The 26907-nt window shown below is 39.3% G+C and overlaps 1 protein-coding gene and 1 pseudogene across 3 annotated transcripts in view; one reads left to right on the top strand and one right to left on the bottom strand.

Moving 5' to 3' along the window:
- Positions 1-26907, bottom strand: part of PPM1L (protein phosphatase, Mg2+/Mn2+ dependent 1L) — a 244071-nt gene that overhangs the window by 138393 nt on the left and 78771 nt on the right. Inside the window, exon 1 of one of the 3 annotated variants that reach the window (XM_045851344.1) lies at positions 24913-25026. The exons of the other annotated variants lie outside the window; for them this stretch is intronic. Coding sequence (XP_045707300.1) covers positions 24913-25017 — 105 coding nt within the window. The 5' untranslated portion in view covers positions 25018-25026. Of the gene's footprint in view, positions 1-24912; positions 25027-26907 lie in introns of those variants that run through there. 3 annotated transcript variants of the gene reach the window in all.
- LOC123827054 lies at positions 10594-11015 on the top strand (annotated as a pseudogene).

Here is a 26907-nt window from a genome sequence, read left to right as displayed (position 1 = left end):
GATTTATCCAGCAAAGCTATCATTTATAATGGAAGGGCAGATAAAGTGCTTCCCAGATAAGAGAAAGCTAAAGGAATTCATCATCGCCAAGCCATTATTACATGAAATGTTAAAAGGTCTTATTTAAGAAAAAGAAGATCAAAACTATGAACAGTAAAATGACAACAAAGTCACAACTATCAACAACTGAATCTAAAAAAAAAATGAACAAAAACAAACTAAGCAAACAACCAGAACAGGAACAGAATCATAGATATGGAGATCATTCGAAGAGTTATCAGCTGGGAGGGGGGAAGGGTAAGAATGGGGGAAAGGATACAGGGATTAAGAAGCATAATTGGTAGGTACCAAATAGACAGGAGGATGTTAAGAAGAGTACAGGAAATGGAGAAGCCAAAGAACTTACCTGTATGACCCATGGACATGAACTAAGGGTGGGGCAGGGGTGGTGTTGGGAATTGCTGGAAGGAAGGGGGACACTGGGCAGAGGGGGGCAAAGGGGAAAATTTGGGACAACGGTAATAGCATTATCAATAAAATATATTTTTAAAGGTAGAATTTTCATCTTGCTTCTTGAAAGATATGTTAAGAGTCTTAATAGAGGGAATGAATTTATATTTAGAGACATATTTACACAGGGAATTGCCAAGCAACATTTTACCATGGCCACAATGGAATCAGGTAGAAAACTACTCTAAATATCTACAACATTAATATTTTTAATATCTCATTATTAAAGATAGCCTTGATAGCTTGCATTTCCAACAACAATAAAGCTCTGTAATGTTATTTCAGCCAAGTAATTCTACAATAGACCAAATGACAATCACTCTCTCAATCTATAAAATCCAAAAGGGGGAAATAGATCAGGAAGTTCATTCCACATCAACAGTCATGTCTTTAAGAACCCTGAAGGCATAATTCTTTGCTAGGAATTGCAACTTGGGTGTTCTAGTTTGAATATTTATAATAGCCACAGTTCCAGATATAGAATGTATAATAAACCCAACCTGGCTTCAAATAATAGCAATGTTTATTTTGTTCACGAATCTGCAATCCGAACAGGGCTCAATGGAGACGGCTTATTTCTGCTCCACTCAGCACCTGCTGGACCAGCTCAAAGCCTGGGGCTGAAATCACCTGAAAGCCTGAAATCACTGGGAAAACTCAATCAGCTGGAAGCTGAACAGCTGGGGCTCCTCTGGCATGCACCTCTAATCCACGTAGTGTTTCCATGTGCTTTCTCTAATGTGGCAGATTCAGGGTTACCTGGACTTGGGGCTCACAAGGCACAGGTCACAAGAAGGAAAGAGGACCTGGAAGAAACTGCATTGCCTTTATGGCCCAGGTGGCAAACACAAGGCCCGTGGGCCGAATCCAGTCCTCTACCTTGTTTTATCCGGCCCAGCACCTTGCTTCTACCTGGCAGCAGTCCTGAGCTCCCGCTTAACTGTTAAGGAGTAGTTACATTTATACAGTCCTAAAATTGAATTTGGCCCTTTGAAGGCAACCTTGAGTCTGATGTGGCCTCCAGTGAAAATGAGTTTGACACCCCTGCTTTATGGCCTCACCATGAAGTCACCCATCATCAATTTCATTGCATTCTACTGATCTACCCAGGTTTAAGGAGTGTGAAACAGACCCCCACCTCTCACTGCAGGACTGTGAAACGGCACTGTAAGAAGGGCATAGAGGATGGGATATACATTGGTGAGACCAATTTTGGAAAATATAACCAGCCACAGTTAGCTCTCACCATAAATCAGTCAGGGGCCTTGGTTACAAACAATAGAAACCAACTTTGGAAGAATCAAGAAAAAAAAGAGTTTATCTGAAGGATATTGAGAATTCTAAAACTCAAAGGAAAAGCTGAAAGCCTGGCCTGGACATGAGCCAGAATCAAGGGAGGCTGGAAAATAGGAGTCTGCATGGCAGAAGAATCCAGGTAACACACCTTTCTCACCACCACTGTGTGACTGGACCATCATGTGGTGGGACTCTCAACACCATCACCGCTAAGAAGAATAAACTGTCTATGCCTCTTTGAGTCACGCCATCAAGATTCAAAGTTCTGAATGACTCTGAATCCTGAAATGTCACCTTAGCCTGTGTCACATGACTGAGGCCAGGCATCCCGGGACGAGCAGATGAAGGATCTGATCCCTGCTGGAGGAGGCCCACACAGCAAAGAATTCACTGCAAATAAGAATACAGGTTCAGATGCTGGGTGGCCAAAATCCCAGTAAGTGTCTAATATACACAAAAAAACTAACAGTCCTCTACAACTTTGAAATGCAAAGATCATACCACTTTCTGGCAGCACAGAGTAAGTTAACTCCCACCTGGGTAATGACCAGGTTTTAACCCTGAAAGAAGCTAAATCCTCAATCCATGATGCAATCTATGAGGATAAGAACCTTCCTCACAGGGAAGTGTAGTAAGTTAACTAAGATCATAATGCTACTGAAGCAAGGTTGAGTTCTAACACTATGAACATCCCACAAATAGAAATGTGCTTGTTCTCTTCACAGAGGATGTGCTCATGTGTACCCAATATGAGGGTAGGTAATATTTCAAAATCCACCTATACATAGGTCAGCTATTCTAAATTTAAAACAAAAATTTTCAAATAATAATTAAATTTCCAGGCTGGTACATAGGTATCTAATTAGTCCAAAAATGTATGTATCTGACTATATCCAGTGATACTGTTTACAGAATGTAAGCATTATATTTAGAACACAGCTTTTATGGGAGGGGTGTCCACACATGCTCATCAGAACCTTGAACACCCTTGCCTTAGCCCTCACAACGGAAAGACTCTCCTTGCTTTGTTTCTGCTGACAACAGGAAAGCAGGTGCCCTGCTAAGGTGGGAAGAAAAGACTTTGCATGCCAAGGAAATTTTGCATGTTAATTTTTTTAAATTTAGATACTACCTAAACATAAGGATAAAAGATCTACCTAAATCCTTTGCAAACTTTTAAATACAAATGTGGACAGATGAGTAGCTGATTCTCCCGAAACCCTAAACAGTAGAGCTAATATATTTATATCAATTTTGAATTTGTAAAACTAGTAGTTATTTAGTGGTTTTCTTATAATGTTCCTTTAACAATAAATTAAAATAGAGTCATAATATTAACTACATGCTACATCTCAGGCACTAATTCCAGTTTGTTCCTTGTCATATAAGGAAGCACAAAAAAATGGAGAACTGTTACCTCCGCAACAGCAGGCACCTGGCCTATCTTGTTCACTGCTGTGTTCCCAGTTCCTGGTATGGGGCATACAGCAGGTGCTCCATAATATTAGTTGCTACTGAAGGTTTAAAGAGATGGAAGATTTAGCAAAAAGAATGAAAAATAATAATGGATTATTCAGAAAAGATATTTGAGCCAATGATATCTTCTGAAAGGATTATTTATTCATTTCTCCTAAAGAGCTGGATGCAATAAATACCACCCTAGACTATGCTCCTTCAAAATTCATTATGCCTCAGCTCTTTGCCTATCATCCTTCTGACCAAAGACAGAAAACGACCAACATACACTCCTTAAACCGCTGGGTGACTGCCAGCTTTTAACTCCATGCACACTAAAAGCCCATCTCACCTTTCAACACTATAGGGGTGTCCTGCCCCGGGCAAAGCTGTATTGCACTGGAAATTACTGTTCTGGGTAAGATGGAGAAAAGATCTGTGTTGCATACAATAGCACCTGAGTGTTGGGGGACTGCTTGAAAAAAAAAACAGATAATAGCTTAAAGGGATTCTTTAATTAGAACACAGAAGTGGAAACTTTCTGTACAACAAAAATGTTCTAATTATGCTATGTGAATACAACATGAACCACAGTAAAAAGGGACAGTTTAATATGATTTTTAAGTGACACCTAAATGTAAAACACTATTCAATATTATATGATAAGAAAGAAAGAGAGGGAGAGAAGTAAGGAGGGAGGGAAACAAGCATACAATGTAGCTACACAGCCTGCTGAAATAAAATAAATCACTGCATATTGGGTGGAAATAATGGTGAGAAATACCGAAACATCCCATGTCAGTTCAAAAGCTATCTAGGGAAAATTCAAGATTCTACAACCTAATCAGACTAATGGGGCAGAATTATTGGTATACTTAGTCTTGTGTGAATGGTTAACAAACAAATGTTTCTAAATGATTCCCTGTCTAACCTAACTTCTTCATGTTTTAGTCTTGAAACCATTTTCTTTTCTTTTGCCCTTAGCAGAGATGAAAACAGCTAATCCCCAAAGTCCAAAATTGAACACTTCATGGGCATGAAAACCTTGACAATAATATATCACCTTCCTACTCCTGCTCCTCTGGGATAAATCAAACCTGTCCCTTCAACCTCTCTTTTGTTGTTGTTTTTGTTTTTAGATTCCACTGTTTTATACTTCTTGATTCTTCCAAACCATCTTCTCTTTCCACTCAAGTTCAAATCCTATTCCAAAAAGGATTTGAACAGGATTTGAAATGATAAGAAAATCATTTTTAGAGAAGCATAACAGCAGACTTTGAAACTAAAGCCTTGACATTTATATACATTTTAGAGCTGGGGTAAAAAGGGAATAAAAATTTCTAAAGCCTCCTAGAATAAATCTTGAATTTAAAGCCAATTAGTCTGAAGTTGCATATATAAATTTCCAGCTTGGGATTCAATCAAAGTGTCACACTATTTAATTTCTGAAAAAAAAATTACATAGGTGCACTCAATAGGCAAGTAGACAGGTCCCACTTGTCTACTGAGATTTAAAAATAACTACTCTTTCCCATAGCTCCCTTCACTTTATCATCACTATCATCATCATTTCAGAATTTGCTAAGAGCTAAAATCATGCTACATTTGTTTAAATGAAATAGCATCAAAGATAAATGTAAATAATTCTCTACTAAATATTCTGTTTTTATAAATTGTGTATAAAGACTGTATTATGTGGGAGGACCTCAGAAAATCTAATTATTAACTTCAGACAACAAATTGCAATTTCAAGGCTTCAATATTTTAAGGCTTTAAGATTCAATGGCTTTAAAGCCACCATTACCTGCCAAAACATAGTGATGACAAAGAACTATCACAGGTCATGAATTACCATGGAGACACAGCAATGTTCTGCTAAGTGTCTACCATCTGGTCTGTATTGTGGGTCTTAGGCCACTGCGACATCATCAACTAATGATTCTCTGGTGATTACTATGCCCTATACCAGAAGAAGTGGCTCTTAATTATTATAGTGGCATGATTCTTTAAATGTATAATGAACTTAAAATCCTATTTAAGCTATTTAGATACTTGTGGTGTCTTGACTCCTAAATAAACAATCTCTTATTACATTTTTATATCCATGGGTTACTTTAAGAGAATAATTGCTTCCTGGCCTTAGACCAATCTTAACTGTTTTGGGGGGAGGGCAAGAGAACTTTCTTACAGTGCTGAAGGGGTAGTGAGAGCACTCTGCCCTCAAAGCCTTTACCTGGTCTTTTAGCCTCCACCTTGCACCTAGCTTTGTGGGGTTTGTCATCCTCCTCCCCCCACTTCCCCTGTAGTTAGGGTCTAGAAGGGAAAGCGGCAGGTGCTGGCAGAAAGTACTAACCCTGTCCTCAGGGCAAATGCTGAACTGTTGCAACCACACTGATAGATTATCAGGAGGGGCCAAGTTACAGTGACAGCTGGACAAGAACAGCAGCCAGGGCAACACATGATTCTGGCAACAAGGAAGCCAAGACTTAAAGCATCCAACAGCAGAACCTGAAGTACATGGCAGAGCTTCTGAGTTCTATGCACCTAACCTTTTTTCTAAAATTTTTTTGGCTGAAGAGAACATTCCTATACTCAGTTATGTATGCAGTATCTTTCTATGGAGTACTGAAAATAAGCCAAATTTACGTGCAAACATTTGTACACACACATACACACATCACACCAAAGGTAGGGACTATAATGGAAAATATTAATATTTTATTTCATTGAATCTAAGACTTGCCTTTTCCATATGACATCTCTAAAATCAATATATGTCATTCGATCGATGGTGTTTATAGTCAAGCAAAACAACAGATCTCACAACATGAAAACACAATTTTAAATTTCTGGAAGGCAAAAAACACCATATATACTGTTGAAAGGTAAAACAGAAAAATAATTACAACATGCTTGATGTGTTTATAGCCTTAATAGCTAAGAGCTTTTACAAATCAAAGCTGAGCAAACAATAGAAATGGACAAAGGATATCAACAGGAAATTCGCTCAGAAAAGGCAGAAAATTTTTATATCTAAATAGTTATGTTGCCACCATTATGGTATTGATCATTTAAAGCCCTACCTCTACCTTAATGCTCCTAAAAGTCCAGTTATTCATGTAGCCTGGAGAAAAAGGAAAGAAGAAAAGAAGAACCTTCTCTGTCCCAAGCATTGTCCTACTAGATTTCATACCCATGAGCTCATTAAAACCTCCCAACATCCCGATAAGCTCGATATCATCAGATAGATGAAAAAATCAAGCCTTGGAGAAGCTGAGTAGTTCAAGCCAAATCTCTGAGTAGTTATGATAAAGCCCAGATTTTAAGTTAGAGCTCTGATACAGCTTCTAATCACAGCCCAACTCTAAAAACTCTATTCAGCTAAAAGATCCCCCCTTAAGAACAAGGGGTGGACCTCAGAGTCTAAAACCCAAAGCAGTAGTGAGTTGAGGCCTGAGGCACCATGTCTCATAAATCTGACATGTTTGTGTCCAACTGCACAGGAGATTTCTTCAAGTTCTGTTTGCAATTTTCCCACTTTGCAAAAGGAAAAGTTAAGTGTTGTATTAAAAATGTTTAGATCCTAAGATGAAGTGTATTTTATTTAAAATATAAATAGCTGTTTATTAATAGTGAAACTATGACTCAACTCTGTCCACCTTAGTAAAATAAAGCATAACCAGATCCCTATGTCTCACTTTTGGTTCTAGATGGAAATGAGTCAATAGAAAAAGAAACGCCACACTTTTATCAAAACGCGTGGGCCCTGCTCCGTGGCCAGGAGGGAAGGAGTGCTAAATAAATGGCCTCATACACCCCAGGACTGCTGGAGTTAACGTTGTGGGCATGTCGTACAGGTAAAGCCCTGAAACCTGAACCTAAGCCTCCAGCTGCCCCAATAAGGAAGCCTTGGCAGGGCTCCTTGAAGACAAGCCACAGTCCAGGAAGCCACCAATATTGTATCTGCTGACAGCCACTTACATCTCCAGGGCCCTCCTTCCCTGAGGCCTAGGTTGGGAGAACAGAGGAGACAGGCAACAGATGTCACTTTATATTTATCCAACTGTAAGAAAAACAGGTCTCCCACCTTTTTTATAAATAACAGGTATTAAGACTGCTCAGTTTGACGCATGTGGCTGGGTTACAAAGGATTAAAACAGGATGCCTCCAATTCCTGAGTCTTAGAAGCCATTCTACAATGTCAGCCTAATGCTTACATTATACTTCTCAAATCCCATTAAAGACTGATATTTCTTCATAGCCTTTTCACAAATCAGCCTGCTCTGTAAAAATCAACTTTATTTTTTCTTGATGACTGAAATGTAATCCAGTAGGAACTCCAGTGGCTTAGGTTATTTAACCTGAATTCTCATCATTTTTGAGACGATGTTAAATACGCTGAAGTGTCGTAGACATTATGTCCTGGAACTCAGCTTCCAAAAAAGTCCCTTTTAAAAGGACTAAATGACTCTTCAGCACAGCTGTTTAACCTTTAGGATGACAGCATGCCACCAAATATACTGTGTCAGCTGCATTTCACCAGCCACTCATCAAACATTATCACTATTTTTAACCATAAACAGAAAGGAGAACATTAATGATTTCTAATATTTCATCAACAAACAAAAGGCTTACAACTGTCTGTTTTCAATACTGACTACAAAATATTAAATCTAAGAAAAAAATTCTTCTAGATTTAAGCATCTAAGGAAAAGGAAGGGAAGGAGGCTGGGAAATGTGAAGTGTCATGGAAAGTTACCTATAACCAATATAATTTTAATGACATAACAGTACAAGATGTGTATCAGGGGAGGAAGAAAGGAAGAGGGAGATAGAGAACCTAGATTAGCACTTAGATACATGTCCTTACAATTGGAAATAAAAAGATAGAAATGCTACAAACAACTTAGCAGGCCCATTTGTGCCACTGAAAGAGAAAGAATATGGAACTGACTTTAGGCCAAATAGTAAATAGGAATCTGATTTGAAGATTCCCGCTAAATCAATTTAGACTTCAGGTACTTTTAAGAGTTCATTAAAAATTCAAAAACAGCCCTGTAATTTCCAGTAACTACATATTATATGCTGATCATCATGTTTTCTCTGCTCTTTTAAAAATTATAAAATTAATTGATTCTAAGAGTATAAAAAGACAATTTAAAAAAGCTTTTGTTTGAGTCTAAGAATTAGTCTGAGAGACTGTGAATTAGAAAAAGAGAGATAATCAGATGTCATATTAGTTGCTCAAAATACATCATAAATGAAGATAAATCACCTAAAATATAAAGGAGAATGAGTTCTTTGGGGGCAGATGGTTACCATTATCATACCTTTGTACAATAGTGTAGATAATGCATTTGATTTTTAAGAGAGATCTATTAAGGGGGTTTTGAGGTGAAAATCTTAAAATTCAAAGACACTCAATGTTTACATAGTTGACCCTTGAACAACGCATAAAACTTTTAACTCTTCAAATACTTAGTTGTCCCTCCATATTCGTAGGGGACTGGTTCCAGGACCCCCATGGATACCAAAATCCGTGAATGTTCAAGTCCCTTACATAAAATGGAGTAGATCAATGCACACAGTCAGCACCCCACATCTGCGAACTCCCAACCACAGAGAGAAAAACGTACAGATATTTCTTGAAAAAAAACTGTGTGTAAATGGACCTGCACAATGCAAACCTGTGTTATTCAAGAATCCACTGCATTATGTGGTGATACAATCATTATCTCTGCACTATTATTCTCATCATGAATATATCAACATCTAAAATAATAAGAATTAAGTACTACATGTTTAATATTTCTAAAGGAAATGTTAATTATAAAGTGTACGTGAAACATGGATTTTTGCAACAAAGCAAAATGAAATTGTAAAGGTTTGCCATGTTTCCATGGACTAAGGCCTCACTAGCTGAGCCTGAGGTAAAATCTAGCAAACAGCTCCACTGGCCTTCATAATTTATAAAACTAATAAAGGGAAACCACGCCATTAATATTAAAATCTTAAATAGCATGTCTGCATGACCATTCTGCATAATACTACACACAAAGCAGGTAATTTGTAAGTAGGAGGCTTTACTCTCTTGATATTCAGAAGAGCTTCAGCCACGTGCCTTTCTAGGCGTGGAGAGGAAAAAATTCCCAGTGTCTATTAGAGAGGCAGAAAGCCACAGCAGCTGTAACAGTTCAGGACAGCATAAGAGGTGCCTTATTAAATAAGGTTACTTGTCAACTTGGTATTTACTCTCTGACAGAAATATCAAAACACATTTTAAGAAAAATTACATTTGCTCTCCATGACAACTTCTGATGTTGAGATGCACATTTAACATTATCTAGTTCTTTAATACTCCATACTATGAAACTGCCATCCACTATTTAATAGGTATTAAGTTTATATCACTCACTCAAATAAAAAATTTCCTGCTTTTATATGAAAATTGCTAAAAGACCCATTTGCCTTATAATAAAATTTATTAAAAGGCAGAACAATTTTAAAACTAATCCAAGGGAGGCTAATTACTAAAAGAGCAAAATATATCTATTTTTTTAAGATTTTATTTATTTTATTATTATTTTTTTTTTTGGAGAGGGAAGGGAGGGAGAAAGAGAGAGCAAGAAACATCAATGTGCGGTTGCTGGGGGTCCTGGCCTGCAACCCAGGCATGTACCCTGACTGGGAATCAAACCTGCGACACTTTGGTTCACAGCCCGTGCTCAATCCACTGAGCTACGCCAGCCAGGGCTAAAATATATCTATCTTAAAGTGGTTTTATATAAAGTAAACCTGCAGCTTAGACCTTAAGGTCAATAATAAAATATAATCCCTGTAACCTTCCATCTACCCTAAAATCACATTTGCATAGCTTTAAAATGCTCCTAGGATTTGATGGACAGGTTCATATTTGCCCTATTCGCAAACTTCATGATTTTACAAACATGTATCGTGCCTCCTCTGAGACTATCTTCTGGAAAGTCAGTCTTCCTGGCTAGTCATTATTCTGAAACCACTTTAGAGCCTTCATTACTGACTTGCCCAGCACACCTCAGTGCTCTGCTTTCTGATATTTGGCATCAGAATTGCATACTTGAGAAACAAATTATGGCTATGACAAAGATACCAGACTTTTTTAAATTTGTTTTTCAAAAAAATCCTTCCTTTTTTTTGTCTGTTTTTTATGGACCAGTATAAGCAGCTAGAGTGGACTGTCTTCATCTGCAGACAAGACTTGGTAGATAAAAGTGCTGAATTTTTTATCTGAAGTTTGGACACTTCATAGATTAAAGTCCATCTGTGGCCGCTGTAGACACACCAGTGGTCAAAATGAAGTTCACTCTCTTTGTGACTTCTGACCTGAACCATAAAAAGCATTTCAATGTACTTTCCCACATTCACAGGAAGATTCATGGCTCTCTCCAGAGAGCTGAGACAGAAGTACAGTATTCGATCCACGCTTATCCAAAATGATGGGGTTCAGGTTGTGCAAGGACACTACAAAGGACAGCAAATTGGCAAAGTAGTCCAGGTTTACAGGAAGAAATACGTCACCTGCACTGAACAAGTGCAATGGGAGAAAGTTAACGGTACAGCTGTTCATGTGGGCACTCACCCCAGCAAGGTGGCCATCACTAGACTAAAGCTGGGTAAAGACCACAAAAAGACCCTGAACATAAAGCCAAATTCGCCAAGTAGGAAATGAAAAGGGCAAATACAAGGAAGAAACAATTGAGAAGATGCAGGAATAAAGTAATAGTATACACAACTTCCATTAAAAACTTGAAATGAAAAAAATTAAAGTTCATCTTTTATAAATATCGTTGGAATTTTTTGTGGTTCCATGCCTTTCTTTAAACTGCAACTCTGACATTGGCAATTTTTCAACCCACTCACAAGATAAACACTTCCTAGACAATCTTGGTTAATCTTTACGCAGAAATGTTTGCAGCCTTCTACTGTTTATTTCCTGTTGAGCATAAATCACTATGTGTAATTTCCCCATGAACACTGAGCCTAGGCCTTTCCCTGGGGGTAGGAAGGGTCTCCTGTGGGAGTGGCACCATGTCAGTGGCAGTGGTTACCCATGAGGACAAGACTCATGTCTGATTTATGCGTTTATGCCCAGCACCTGGCAAATGGTAGCTACTCAAAAAATATTTGCTAAAAGACCTGATCAAGATTTGAAAGCAACTATGACTAAATAGGGGTTAATAGATTACTCTAGAATTCTAATTTTCATTATATATCCTTTTACATCTTTCTTCTGGGGCAGCAACAAAGGATGGTCAAGAAACACAAGGGAGAGTGAGGTTCTAAGATCTTGGGAACTGATTTTTTAAAAAGAGTCCATGGGACTCGTACCATTCAATACAGGTGGCTGCAAGTCTAACAGGTTTCTGAGTGAGGAAGGTAGAGATTCTGGGGATGGTCTGTCAGGAGACTTTCGGGCACTTCTGAAACCAGCTTCTTTACCTGCCCAGGGTTCCTTCACATACCTAGATCCATCCAGCTGGTTTTTCAACTCAAATACTTCAATTAGATTAGTTAACTTCCTCATGGAACAAACATTCTCACCCCAAGTTCTCCATGGGGGCTTTCAGGAGACTATGAAATCCTAAAAACTGCACCCTTGACACTTGAAAAACTACTCAAGAACCGTGAGAAAGGAGGGTTTCAGGCTGAAAGAACAGCTTACTTAGAGAATTAGGCTTGGCCCTGGCTGGGTGGTTCAGTGGGTCAGAACATCATCCCGAACACCAGGAGGCTGCAGGCTCAATTTCCAGCCAGGGCACAGAACTAGGCTGGGGGTTCATCATGGGAGGCAACCGGTCCATGTTTCTCTCTCATACCAATGTTCATTCTCTCTCTCTTTCTCTCTCGAAATCAATAAACATATCCTCAGGTGAGAATTCTTTTAAAAATTTTTCTAAAGAATTAGAGTTGTTTGTGTGACTCAGGAGCCAACTACTGATTGCACATTGATAAGATTCAGACTGCAACAACATACTTGATAGCTATCCAGTCTATAAAGTGGCCCCTCACAGTCGACTAACTTCATATTCACACTTTATGCAGTACTGGACACTTTTCACAGCAGCACACGACTTAAATCAGGGCGAGGACCAGGGCTTAGCGCTTTAATGAGAAATGTCAACCCGTTTCACCACTGGGTGACAAAATGAAAGCTTTCTCCAGATAGCAATCATGACGGATGAGGTTAAATTTCTACAGGAAATAATAATTTAATCACAGAAGGCATTTAGTGGGGTGAAAGGGAACATACAGCTGCCAAGCAGAAAATAGTGAGTTTAGCTGGCTGGCAGACAGCACCGGGTATTGCAGGAGCTGGGGGAGAAGGCTAGCACACTAAGGCAGAACTAGATAATGGATGACCTCTGGTTTGCTATAAATTATTTTGAAAGTAGTCTCCAAGTCTGCATTTTTTTAAATTCTACAGACTTTAGTTTAAACTCACTATCTTAATATGTGGTTATTTTATTTGAAGTAAAAAAAAAACTTGACAAAAGCACTTGCTATATGAAAATGTTATTAGTGGAAAATCTGGAAAAACAAAAGCCACTCAGGTCTTCTGTCTGAGAAAGGCTAGTAAATAAACACAGTGAGTGGCTGTCAAAATTAGTGGAACATCCTCCCACTGTGTAACACTTTGTCTGATTTGTGTTTTAAAGAAATGACAGCCTGTTCTTTGTTTTTCAGCAGACCTATAATCTATAATAAATTAGAAGGAAAATTAAAGCAAGAAGTATTCTTTATACTAGTGTTTTTTTAAAAAACTGATCATCATTTTATTCTGCCACTTCACCCAAGCTTTTTTTTACTACTTCCCTGAATATGGCCTCTTAATTTTTATCCATAGCTTCCCTGGAAACTGAGACACATTTGGAAATTTGGCAGCATTATGGTCTCAGAACTTTGTGTGTGCATGTAAAATCAGAGATGGAGACTAAACTTTCTGTGTATGTTCTGTACATGACTGTCTATCCTACCTGGGCCTGAGCAAGACAGGTTGTTCAATATTTCAAATATGAATGCTGACCCTCTGCTATAAACAAATCCTTTACCTCATTCTAAATCAAAGCCCACCTATCCTATTTCACATCTCCTTGGTGCCTTACTCGATCTTCCTAATAGTCACTTGTGCTGAACTGATAGTTGGTTGCTTTCCAGAAAACATAATTGCATTTTGCTATCCTTTCAATGCCTGAATCAAAAGGATGACTAATGTAAAACATTCCAGGGGTTTCCGGGCAGTCCTGTCAAGAAAGCCATTTTTGACAGCAGGGTGAAATTACTATGTATGGTGCCAGGTGGGTACTGGAAATATCGAGGCATCACTTTGTAAAGCATATGGCTGTCTAACCACTACGCTGTACAGCTGAACTAATACAAAATACTGGTCAATGTAAACTATATTTGAAAAATAAAAATATAAAAAACATAAGCTTTTATCAAATCATAAGTTCAATTCCCTTATTGGGCCAGCCTCGCTCTTCTTTCATGTTTTGGGGTAGAAGAGCTTATTTTCTTTGACCTAATACTAGAATTTGGGGAGCAAGTGAAATATAAATAGTAGCAGCTACTATTCCTCATCACCTGCATCAGTATCGTCATCACCAGTGTGGCAGGCAGAACAATGATCCCCCAAGGTGTCCACATCCTAATCCCTGACACCTGTGAATATGTTCCCTCACGTGACAGCTGGGACTCTGCAGACGTGATGATGCTGAGGATCCTGAAATGGGAAGATCACCCTGGGTTGTGTGAGTGGGCCCAATGTACTCACAGGGGTCCTTAAAAGAAGGAGGCAGGACTACTAGAGTCACAAGAAATGTGACAATAGAAGCAAAAGTTGAATTTATGCCATCTCTGGAAGGAGGCATGAGACAAGGAATGAGAGCAGCCTCTAGAAGCTGGAAAAGGCAAGGACTAAATTCTCCCCTAAAGCCTCTACAAGAAATACAGGCTTGGCGACACCTTGATTAGCCCTATTTTCAGAAGTCTGACCTCGAAAACTGTAATAATGAACTTGTGTTATTGTAAGCTACTAAATTTTTGGTAATTTGTTACGGCAGCAGCAGGAAACTAACGTAACCATCAATACATACAACTGCCCTATGAGGTAGTTGTTACTGTCTCTTTACAGATTAGAAAACTGAAGCTCAAAGGCTTCCCAGACAGCAAATAACAGAGCAGGAATCGAATGCAGGATTGTTTGTCATCAAAACTCACATTCTAAATAAACAATTACACTTTAATGCCTGTAAGATCAGTTGGCATGAGAATAAGAATGTTAGAATTTCTTCATATCAGTTGCTAAGCCCTTAATAAGCCAGCTTTTCCTTGTCACCCACTTGATCTGAATGGCCCCAATAATGATAGCTTTATTATGTCAAAGCTATCAGTAACTTCAGAATTTTATTTAGCAAATAATAGGAAATTATACTATACTCTGCTGAGTTACATATTTTAACCTCCTTATATTCTTACTCTATCATTACAGCTTCCATTGTAATCTCTGGGTTGATGTCACAGGGAGATTATATAGTGGAAAAGAAAGAACAATTGCCTTGGGGTCAGCAAATAAATATTATACTCCTACCTGTGTTACTACCAATGCACTTTGATCCAACCTCTTATCTGAAAAAAAAAAAAACCAAAAAACTAAACGATGTCTCAAGAACTTGCTATGAACTAAATGCTTGTGCCCCAATAAATCCATATGTTGAAGCCCTAGTCCCGAGTGTAATGGTTTCTGGAGGTAGGGGCTCTGGGAGGGAATTAGGTCACAAGGGTTGAGCCCCTCATAAATGAGATCAGATCTGCCACTGGACTCACAAGAGATCTTCCTTTCTCTCTCTCTCTCTCTTTCCACTCTATGAGGGTACAGCAAAAAAGCCACTGTCTGAAAACTAGGAAGAGGGCCCTCATCCAGACACTAAATCTGCCAGTACCTTGACCCTGAACTTCACAGCCTTCAGAATTGTAGAAATAAATGTTTACTGCTTAAGCCACCCAGTCTGTGATATTTTGTTATGGCAGTCCACACTGACTAAGACAGGACACTTTGAGATATAAAGTTCAATGACTTTACAACTTCTAAATCTATACAGGGACTCCACTTCCTCCACTAAGAGCTGTACCTAAATCTGCAACTTCCTGGGCAGTGATTCCAGTTGGGTGTATTATCACCTCACTGTGGGCCCCTTACCCATCAGCCTCCTTCTGCTAGTCATTCCACCAATGAATCTCCCAGTTTCTCAAGTACAGTTTTCCCAGTCCTGTCTTTCATTCTCCATATTCTGTCGGTCACCACATCCAGCTGCCTTCATGATGTAATTAGAGTGTATTATTTTTAGGAAGATAAGTGTGGCCACAGGATGTTAGATATGGAAGACTGGCATCCACAGGGTGAGGTAAGAGTCTGTACCTGAACCAAGAGAAAGGAACAAAGTTTAACAAATAATCTGGAGGAAGACACCCGGAAGTGGTGACTAACACTCACTTCTCTAAACAAGTTTAAACACCTCAGGCTGGATTTTAAAACCCAAAACATTCTCCAAATCTGATCTTACTTCCCAATATTTCCCAATGTGTTTCTGCAGTCACAAATTCATCAATAAAACTCACTAAGTAAGCTAGGCTCATTCATTCCTAAATGATTTCAGCCATCACGAGGTTTTATATGTAGACTGTTTTCGTACCCATTACACCACATCATTCTCACAATGACCTGAACATTTGAAAGATGGGGGAACCTTACATGATTTGCCCAAGGTTACGGCTAAAGAAGGTTGGAGCCAGGACTCTCATCTGAGGCTTCCGCATCCATGTTACTTGCTGACTGTGTGCCAAGTACCACGTTACTGGACCTGTCCTACTTACTGCCTGTGAACCCTCTCGCAAATTCCTTGTTCTTCCATCAGGCATCCTGCAGGTGTTTTCTTCTCTCCGTTCTCATGTAATGGTTGTAAAAAGTTACATTTCTAAAACCAAGCAGAGTTTGGCTTTCCGTTCTCTTTTGTTTTATTGCACAGATTCCGGTAGAAGTACCTGCAACTGTACCACAGGAGGATAACAGTCACAGAAGGTGAAGTATACTACAAAATAAAGATAAATTAAATCAAAATGTAGAATAACTACTCTTGACCCTTCCACTGAAATTTCTCAGATGGGGAAGTTACTCCTTTTGAGAATATCCAGTTATTATTTGTCTGACCTCATTTAATCACAGTAAGCTAACTTGCATGTGATTCAAGGAATGTAGAGAATCAAATAATGTGGAAAATAGAAAGGCTTTGGAGGTTAACTATCCCAACTAAATTAGGCTGGATCCTGCCATTTGCATGTGACAGACTAAAGGACAACTCAAACCAGCTTTAGATTAAAAAAAAAGCTTTTAATGGTCAAATATCTGAAAAGGCAGTGGTAGATCTAGATTTCTACGGAATCTGCTTTCCTCTGAACAGGATCTGTCTCTAGTGCTCCCCATGCGGAGGCTCCTTACAATTCTAGCTTTCTATTCTACTTAATTGGATAAACTTATTGGGAAAATAAAAATTAAAATAGCATCTTCTCAGACAAAGCCCAGAGCTGACTTCTGATCATCCAGTCCAGGTGGCCTCCTGATCCTAATGAACCACAGCGACCAGGGGAGATAGTGATTAATTGACCTGGACTGGTTCACATGCAGAACTCTGGGTAAAAGGCACTGACCCACATGAACAATGAGGACCAAATATGGGAAAGCAGCAACTCTCCCAAGAATAGAGAGGAATGGAAGCTAAGCTGACAAAATAAATGTCTATCACGCCAGTCCCCTATTACAAAAGGGGCAACTGACGTGCCCAAGCTCAGAGAGTTAGACCTATATCTCAAGCTTTCAGTAATTCATTAAGAATTTAAACAGACAAATTAATGCCACCTATGTAGACAATCTTGAATTTTATTTACCTGTGCTTCATTGTTTAGCAAACTCTCCCTTAAGACTCGTATTTTTATTGAAAACATAAGATATGAAATTCAGAGAGAAACTACCTCCTTCCTAAGGGCAATTTAGTCTTTCACTATAAAAGCAAATCTCATAGTGAGATAAGACTCTACTGTGATTCACTGCACTTCAAGCTGCTTTGAAAGGTATTTGTCCTAAAATGGAGGCACTGCTTTACTTATTGCATATATGTGGATATGGACACCTGGTAGTATAAGCTATAAATAGTTCACATTATATAATATGGATAATTTTCCTCTTAGGACAGTAGGCTCTAGCACTTTTCATGTGAGCTGTGATAGCCTAAATGCTTCACAAGTAATAAGACGCATTATTTTTCTCTGCTCACATTAAAACAGCAAAGCCGGAATGAGTATTGAAGAGGGCTACCAAAAGTGTCAGGAAAGGAGGCAGTCGCAGGAAAATGCTTTCACACCCAAACGGGGAAACAGGGAGCAGGAACGAGTAGGCAAACAATATGTATACGTGGTTGTTTGAAAAAGAGGTTGAGGAACGAGGAGAAAAGGTCCAGAGAAGAAAATAATCAGATGGGGGATGTGGGTAGAGAGCTGAAGCCACAAGCAGGGCTTTGTCTTACCACTATAATAGCTGTGATTACTTGTTTACATGCCTGACTCTCCCACAAGCCTGTAACCTCTGTAAGGGCAGGAATCATGCCTTGCATTTCTGTGTTCACAGGACTAGCCCAGAATAGATACTAGATATAAAAGAATAAATGAATAAACAATAGAACACAAGTGAATGGAGTCTACACAAGTCAGGACTCTTATACACGTGAAGTTTGGAAAATGATATGGTCCCAGTTGCAAGACAAAGGACAAGAGAAGGCTGGGGTTTTGCGTCATGTTTTTAAGGCAGCCATTTCAATCACACCACTCGGTCATAGCGTCTAATCTTGACGATCTATCCAGAAACACAAACAAAACAATTTTAGTTGTATATCAAAGCAGGAGTTGGGGTTTGGTTTTTTTTTTTTTTAATTATGAACCCATTAATTTTACAAATAATGGTTTAAGTCCTAAGGACTGCTGGGGCTAAATATAAAAGTCTTGAATTTTATGAAAAGTATTGAGTACATTTAAGAATTACAGTGGTATCCTTTTTAAGGCTCACACTTTCAGAATTTTAAAGAACATAATTAGAAAGAAGAAACCATGATCTTTTAGAAGCAAAATTTCCATATTTTGTCTAAAAAGAAAAGGCATTTTTTAAAAGAACTATAGTTCTTTAAGAACTATATGTAACTATAGAACTTAATGTAACTATAGAACTATAGTTACATTAAGAATATAACCTCTTTTTTTTCAGGTTGAAACTTAAAATTCAGACTCCAGAATTTTTTGTTTGTTACTTTTGGCCAAGAAAAAACAGGAAATTTAGAATTAAACATCAAAATACATTTTTACTAGTTTCAAACATTTGTTTAAAATTATAGACAGCATACTACTACTGAATAATCAACTACAAAAACAATCTAAGTAAATCTATTGCCATATAAGATGAAATAAATGGGGGGGGGACAGTAAATGAGAGGAAGAAGATCAGAAAAAGAAGAAAATCCAAATTTCTAAACCTGGTAGTCAAAGCCTTCCATGAGTAAAATTCAATGAATGGTTCCACCCTTATCTTTCACTGTTTCCTACATATACTCAGACCTGTACGTCTTAAAAACATTTTACACTGTACATTCTAAACCTTTACAGAAGTATGAGGGAAACACTACCCAGCCAAGGACAGTCTCAGGACAGTCCCCAGAGGTGTACCAACTGGCTCTGGCTCCTTCAAAATGAGTTCTCTGAATTTTAGGTAAACATAGGCAACAAGGGTAACTCTACTCCAGGTTCCAGTCCTCATTTTAAATGAACTGAAACACATAATGGGATCAAGACATATATCGGATTTATACCTAGAATATACTTACATGGTCTGAAAAAAGAGATCTATTCAAATAATTTGGCATTGCCTACCTAGCATGCAAAGACCACCTGAAAATTCAGCACATGGACCAGCAGGGACTTCCGGTTAAGATGGCAGCATAGTAAACACGGCTCACCTCCTCACACAATCACATCAAAATTACAACTAAAATATAGAAAAATCATTACTGAGAGCCATCAGAAATGAAGTTGAATGGAAGTCCAACAACTATGGGATTAAAAAACCACATCCATCTAGGCTGGTGGGAGGGGCACAGATGCAGAATGAGCTGGTCCTACATCCACATGAGGTGGATAAAAATTCAGGAGGGATATCTCAGGAACCAGGAGTCCCAGCCCCACACCAGTACCCCCAGCCCAGATTTCTAGTGCCAGGAAGATAAGTCCCTATAACTTCTGGCTGCAAAAACAAATGGGGATTGAGTCAGTTGAAGACATTTCTGGAGTCCCAAGCAGGTCCTCTTAAAGAACCCACACACAGACTTACTCAGACTCACTCCCTCTGAGCTCCAGCACTGGGGTGGCAGCTTGAAAGGCACTAGTGGAATACAGGGAGAAACTGAAGTGTCTGCCATCAAGGCGAGAGTTAGAAGACAACTTTCACCCAGACAGAAAGGTGGGCAGAGGCCGGTATCCCTTTTCTGAACACGCTCCCCTCAGAGCCACAGGGATGGGATTGGCAACAAATATCCAAACTCATGAAAAACTCAGGGACCTACAGGCAAGACTGCTCTAGCCAACAAAGCTATCATTTAGAATTGAAGAGCTGATACAGAGTTTCCCAGACAAGAAAAAACTAAAGGAGTTCATCATCACCAAACCATTATTATATGAAATGTTAAAGGGACTTATTAAAAAAAAGATCAAAACTATGAACAATAGAATGGCAATAAGTACATATCTATCAACAGCTTAATCTAAAAGACAAACTAAGCAAACAAGAGGAACAGAGATAGAATAATGGATACAGAGAGTGTTTTGATGGTTGCCAGATGGGAGTTGAGTGTGGGGAAATGGGTGAAGAGGTGAGGGGTTAAGAAGTGCAAATAGGCACTTACAGAATAGTCATGGGGATATAAACTACAGTGTAGGAAATGGAGCAGCCAAAGAACCTCTATACACATGACCCATGGACAAAAAGAATAGTGGGCGGATTGCCTGAGGGAGTGGGGGGCACTGGGTGGAGGGGGGCCCAGGGAAATAAATTGAGACAATTGTAATAGCATAATCAGTAAAATATAATTTGGGAAAAGAAAGTTCAGCAAATCTTACTAAAACTTACGATCTGGGTACAGACTAACTTGACACTGCTGTCAGTAACTAATGTATGCAGATTTGTAGTTATAACATAAATACCTGCTTGTGTAGGGAAAGTTCAGATATATGAGGAAAATGGTTAATTAAAGTTTGATATCACATGCTCTTTTTTCTGAAATACTATAAAAAGAAGAAATTTTTGTTCACATTTGTCAAAATGAATTAAATTACAAACAAATTCAGTGCAATCTTTCTTTAGTTTCACAAGTACTTTGTATCAAAAAACTCTGGCTAACTCTCTCATTATGAAGGCAATTTATGGATTATTACATTAATAAAATTTCAACCCAAAATATGCTATTTACTATACCCATTCAACATAAGTCAAATGTATCCCTTATCACTCAGTATTTTCCAGTTATATAAATGATGTTAAAAAGCGATTTTTAAAAATCTAATGGCTTTAGTATTTTACATGTTTATTGTTGACATAGGTCAAATATAAATAAGATTGGAATTACCTTCCTTTTCATGTTTTCTATTTCTTATTTCACTAGTGCAGTCTATGGCACAAATAATTAAATCTAGGTTGATTGTTGGTAAAGCCAATGTTCATATTTTCACCTCCACCTAGAGCTAAGAATTTTAGAAAGATTATGATGATATATCCTTAATACATGCAGAAAAGAAAGACTGATCATTCGAAATCTTATCAACTAATATGAAAGAACAAAATATTTGTGGTGGGCTACAAAATGGCCCCCAAAAAGATATGTCCATGTCCTAATCCACAGAACCTGTGAATATTACCTTACAAGTTAAAATGTGTGATTAAATTCAGGGTCTTGAGAAAAGGGGTGCCTGGGCCCTAAATGCAGTCGGAGGGAGTTCTAGGAGGAGGCAAAGATTGGAGTGATGCAGCCACAGGCCACAGAACGCCAGGCAGCACCAGACGCGGGAAGAGGCTAAGAATGGGCTGGTCCCCTAGAGCCTTCACGGGGAGTGCACCCTTCCCACCATCTTGATTTCAGACATCTGGCCTGCAGAGCTGTGAGGGAATAAATTCCTATTGTTTTAAGCCACCACCTTAATGATAATTCATAACAGCAGCCATAGGGAACTCATGCAGGACCCTAAAGAGTATCTGTTTCAGTTAAATTAGGAAAATGGCACTGCTTTTGTTGAACCCCAAATAAAAATACCACAAAATAAAGATACCACTATAGACAAATTCTACAATCAATCATCTGAAGTACCTTTAGAGATGACTAACTGTCCGCAGAATACAATTGGAAAAGTACGATATTAAAAACACAGTGGCTGACTGACAGCGAGTGAACGACTGGTACCCTTCCATCCAGTTTGTTTAAACAGGATGAGCTGAGTTTTGCAGCATACAGGTTTGACTTTTTGCATTTGGGTTACGTGTATCTTTGGGTGAATGAGGTCAAGATAAAATTACCAGCCCGCTGCATCCTGAATCAACGGGTTATTCAACTATAAGGATTTTATTGGAGGGAAAAAAATAAGACAAGAATAGGGGAAGCTCTCTCACTGGTATCCCTTTTCACTGAGCTATCTCTGTCAGGAATTAACATGCCTTTAAAGAGTAAACATTTTCCTTAATTGCTCTAGGGGAAGGAAATACACAAACAAACCATGAACTCGGTTGTCCCGGCTGCCCTGCCCCGATTGCCCTGGATGCTCAGCTGCGGCAGCTCCTCCGGATTCTGATGTTGCCATAACCCTTACTTCTCAAAATCGTTTCTTATCAACGACTTCCTTCTGAGGAGGAACGATAGCCAGCTTCTTCCCTTATGAACATTTTCATGAGCATTAAACTCAGAGTTTGGTATATCCTAACTAATCTTCATTTGCTCTGAGACCAAAGCTGAATTTCACTTGATGGAGACCACAGGAACCTCTTCTTCATCTGAGATTCTAATTATCTGTCCCTTGGCCGGGGGCGGGGGGGGGCGATCAACATGATGTCACAAACAGCAAGGAAATCATTTTCTACGAAAAGCAGCGAAACCAGGACCTGCACTTGAAAGAGAAGAGAAGATCCTGGCTCCGCGGAAACAGGCTCCCGCAGGGCTCACTCGAGAACAACCACAGTACATGTCCTGGGCGCCTTCCTACCTTCCTCCTTCCTCCTCATTTCCTGGCTTGCCCCTCTCGGTTCCTCCGCTATCTGCGCTTTCCCACTAGTTAACTACTGTCGCCACTAAGCACTTTACAAAAGGCCCCCTCTTTATAAAAAATCTCGTTCTCAAAAATATATCGTTTTTTTCCCCTCATCAGTGTTCATGTTAGACATTGAACAAATAGCTTAATAAGCTTTCTTTTCAAAGATGAAGTGTTTATTTCTTCCAAGAGGATGGAAGCTCCTAAAAGGAATAATTAACCTCAAGTTGGAAAGCCTTGTGCTAGAGCAAATGCCCCTGAAAGCAGCCGTGGAATCTACTGGCAGAGCTAGCTTACTTCTAAGAAAAAAACAGGCCTTTGAATTGTTTATTTTCACAGAGTTTGGCCTTAAATTTGGACACAGACCTCAACTTTTCAAAGAATACAGTCACTGCTTTGAGGCCTTTTTAACCCTGGACGATAGACAATCAAAAAATACACCTACTTAAGTAAATACAGATTAATCTCAAGCAGGTGCTGTCTTTAGTTTTTAATCATCTCTGATGGCATCCCTCTGGTTTTCCAGATAAGATCCCATCATTCCACTTCCATGTTTTAAAAAAAACTTCTGCTTACAAGAGAAGGGAAATGTAACATCTGTCAAGCCTCACAGCCATATAATATTTCAAATCCTTTGTGACAGGAGGAAGAGAATAAAAATAAACATGTAAATGACAACATTTACCAGGATCTCTCTTAGACAGGGATGGGCACTGAGGGACGGGAGGGATATAGAAAACCTTGCAGTAATGATTGGTGAAAGAATTGCTCTCCAACACGTATGCAAAAGGACAGGGAAAGAATCACAATAATGACAAAAAAAATAGCAAACTTCCTTAAAATGAACTCCTTCCTCCCATGGAATCAGCAGTGGGGCCATGACACAGAACTGCAGAAACAGCTGACGAAGCAGCCCTGTTCCTTGCCCAAGCCAGAAAAAGACGAAACTGCCCCCAGTTCCAGCTCAGGCTCTGGGAGAACCAAGAGAACACAGGGCTCCCAGACCCAACAGAGGCCTCTGTCTGCCACTCCAGCACAGGGTCTGCCGAATGTGAGAGGAAGTCTGGAAAAGAGTCTCTGAATAACATGCCATGCGGCTCTGTTAAAGACCCAAGTCTTTCAAGATAGAGAGCAATCCAGAGAATTCTAGGGCAGTTCAGGCAAGCAGAGAAATCAAGAAATAGTGCATGAGGAGAGAAAAACATAGAAGCGATCCCTGAAAAGTCAGGAACAGAAAACAACACAAATATTTAATGTGTGATATATGCCCCCGTAACTGATGCTGATGTGATTTTGAATTACGGCCTGGGGTTCCTTCCAAAGGAAGTTACTGTGCCGGATACTGTTAATTTCTCTACTCCCCACATGCACTCTCCACCCTTCATTACTGGAGAGAAAAAGCGATAGCCTTGGAATAATGAAATTAATTTGTAAAATATCTGGAAATAAAATTGAGAGGTCTTAGTTAATTTGAAGGGATAAGTGAGGAAAAAGGATCCTGGAGAATTGCTAAAGTTTCTAAATTCAGTAATTAAGTAGATGGTGGTTTCACAAAATGAGAGAGAGAGAATAATTCAGAAGAATTAATTCAGCAGGAAAGAAGGGGAATTTCGTTTCTGACATACAGAGTTTGTGAAGCGTCAAATTTTCCTAGTGGCAATGCCAGACAGACAGACAGACACAGAGATAAGGAGGATACACTTTCCAGAGGACTGCAGCAAGGGTCCCAACAAGGGGATTACGGCAGCCAGAGAACAGAAACAGTGGAAGCTGCTAAGATGCCCCCCCCAACCCCCGTGCAGTGCAGAGAAGGGCGGGAGCTGAAGACATAACCTGGGGATACCAACAAAATCATAAGATGCGGTCAGAGGAAGAGAAGCCTGTGGCAATGTAATGGTTTCTGTGAGGTGCTGCAGGAGACGGCGCGCTGTTCCAGAAATAAGAAAATAAAGCCCTTCAGAAGTGGAAAAGTTATAATAGTAAATGCAGCAGAGAGCTCCAAAAAGATAGCAGCTGAGGGGTGGGGGGGGGGGGGACATACATTGGATTAGGAAATTGGGTCACTGTTGACCTAGCAACAGCAATTCCAGTACTCTGATGGATGCTAGAAGCCTAACCACAGTGCACTAAAGAGGAAATAAGTACCAAAAAACCCCATTTTTTTCCTGAAATCATACATCTATTTATATACTTTTCCAGCATATCTGTAGTTACTTCCTCCAATAAAGTATTTACCTGGAGCAGGGCACACCTCAAGAAACCATTCTCTTTTCCTTTCCATAAGAAGTAACTCTTCATTCGTTTGAGTTTTATCAGGAGCTTGCAGCAGCTCAGGCACATCGTCACATTCTACTTTTAATTCTAGTTCTCTTACTGTGTCCACCCTTGTTTCAGTTACTTCCTCCTCTGAAGAACTGAACCCCTCAAAGTCACCCGTGAGGACTGGAATCAACTTCCGTTAATGTTAATATTTTGACCTTTTCCTATGAATTATGAATGTTCTTAATGGCATCTACAATGGTGACTCACTTCCAGAAGTTTTTTAACTTACTTTGCCCTGATCCATCAGAGGAATCACTGTCTATGGCAGCTATAGCTTTAAAAAATGTATATCTTAAATAATAAGGCTTCAAAGTCAAAATTATTCCTTGACCCTGGGCTACAGAATGAATGCTATGTTAGCAGGCATAAAAACAATATTAATCCCATTGTACATCTTCATCAGAGCTTTTAGGTGATCAGGTACATTGTCGATGAACAGTGAAATTTTTTAAGGAATTTATTTAATTACTTATTTATTTAGTTTTGAGCAGTAGGTCTCAACAGTGGACTTAAAACATTCAGTGAACCATGTTGTAGGCAGCTCCCATGTTGTGCTGTCTCCCAGGCTTTATTGTTCCATGTCTAGAGCACAGGCAGAGGAGATTTAGCAAAATTCCTAAGGGCCCCTAGCATTTTCAGAACGGTAACAAGCACTGGCTCCAATTTGAAGTCATCAGCTGCATCAGCCCCTAACAAGAGAGTCAGCCTGTCCTTCGAAGCTTTGAAGCCAGGCACTGACTTCTCCCCTCTCGCCGTGAGAGTCCTAGATAGCATCTTCTTCCAACGTAAGACTTTCTGATACACTGAAAACCTGTTGTTTACTGTAGCCACCTACTTGGCTAACTGTTTGGCACCAGAAGCCTAGTTTTCAACCTATCTTAGATTTCAAAATGACTTCCTCACTAAGCTTAATCATTTCTAGCTTTTTACATATGAGGTCTGTCCAGAAAAAGTCCAACCATTGTTAATATAACCAGAATGGTTGGTCCAACACTGATGTAACCTGTCAGCCATGGAGAATAGACTGTAATACACATGGATAAACAATGACAACTTCACTGTACTAATCAGTAGGGATAGTGGACACCATTGAGTGAGCCTGTGTACTGTGTGACCATCACATTCAAAATGAGTGAACAGAGCAATAAATCTGCATCAAATGTTGTGTTAAGTTAGAACATTCCCCTGCAGAAACTATTTGGATGACTCAGAAGGCTGCAACTATGGACAATTGGTGACTGGCAGGTTCATCACAACAATATACCCGCTCATGCATCACGCCTCATGCAAAGTTTTTTACACAAAACATCAAATTACCCAGGTGACTCAGCCCCACTACAACCCAGATTTGGCATCCAGTGATTGCTGGCTTTTCTCAAAATTAAAATCGCCTTTGAAAGGGAAGAGATTTCAGACCATTGATGTAATTCAGAAAAATACAATGGGGCAGCTGATGGCGACTGAAGAACTGTGTGAGGTCCCAAGGTGCCTGCTTTGAAAGGGACTGAGGCATCACTGTCCTGTGTACAATATGTCTTGTATCTTGTATCTTCTTCAATAAATGTGTCTATTTTTCATATTACATGGCTGGATACCTTCTAGACAGACTTTGTAAAGTGAGAGATGAGACTCTTCCTTTCACTTGAACACTTGGAGGCCACCGTAGGGTTATTAATTAGCCCAATTTCAATATTGTTACGTCTCAGGAACAGGGAGACCCGAGAAGAGGGAGAGCAATGCAGGAACAGCTAGTCAGTGGAAAAGCTAAAACACATTTATCAAGATAAGCTCACTGCTTACATGGGCATGGTTTGTTGCCCCCCAAAACAGTTACAAAGGTAACATCAAAGATCACTGCTTGCAGACCACCATAGCAAATGTGTATAATAATAATGAAAAAGTTTGACA

Source organism: Phyllostomus hastatus, unplaced genomic scaffold (assembly GCF_019186645.2).
Source record: "Phyllostomus hastatus isolate PE091 unplaced genomic scaffold, TTU_PhHast_1.1 phas_contig_86, whole genome shotgun sequence".
Classification (NCBI taxonomy): Eukaryota; Metazoa; Chordata; class Mammalia; order Chiroptera; family Phyllostomidae; genus Phyllostomus; species Phyllostomus hastatus.
The sequence above is the reverse complement of the archived record's forward strand: the minus strand, read 5'-3'. Positions and strand labels throughout refer to the sequence as shown.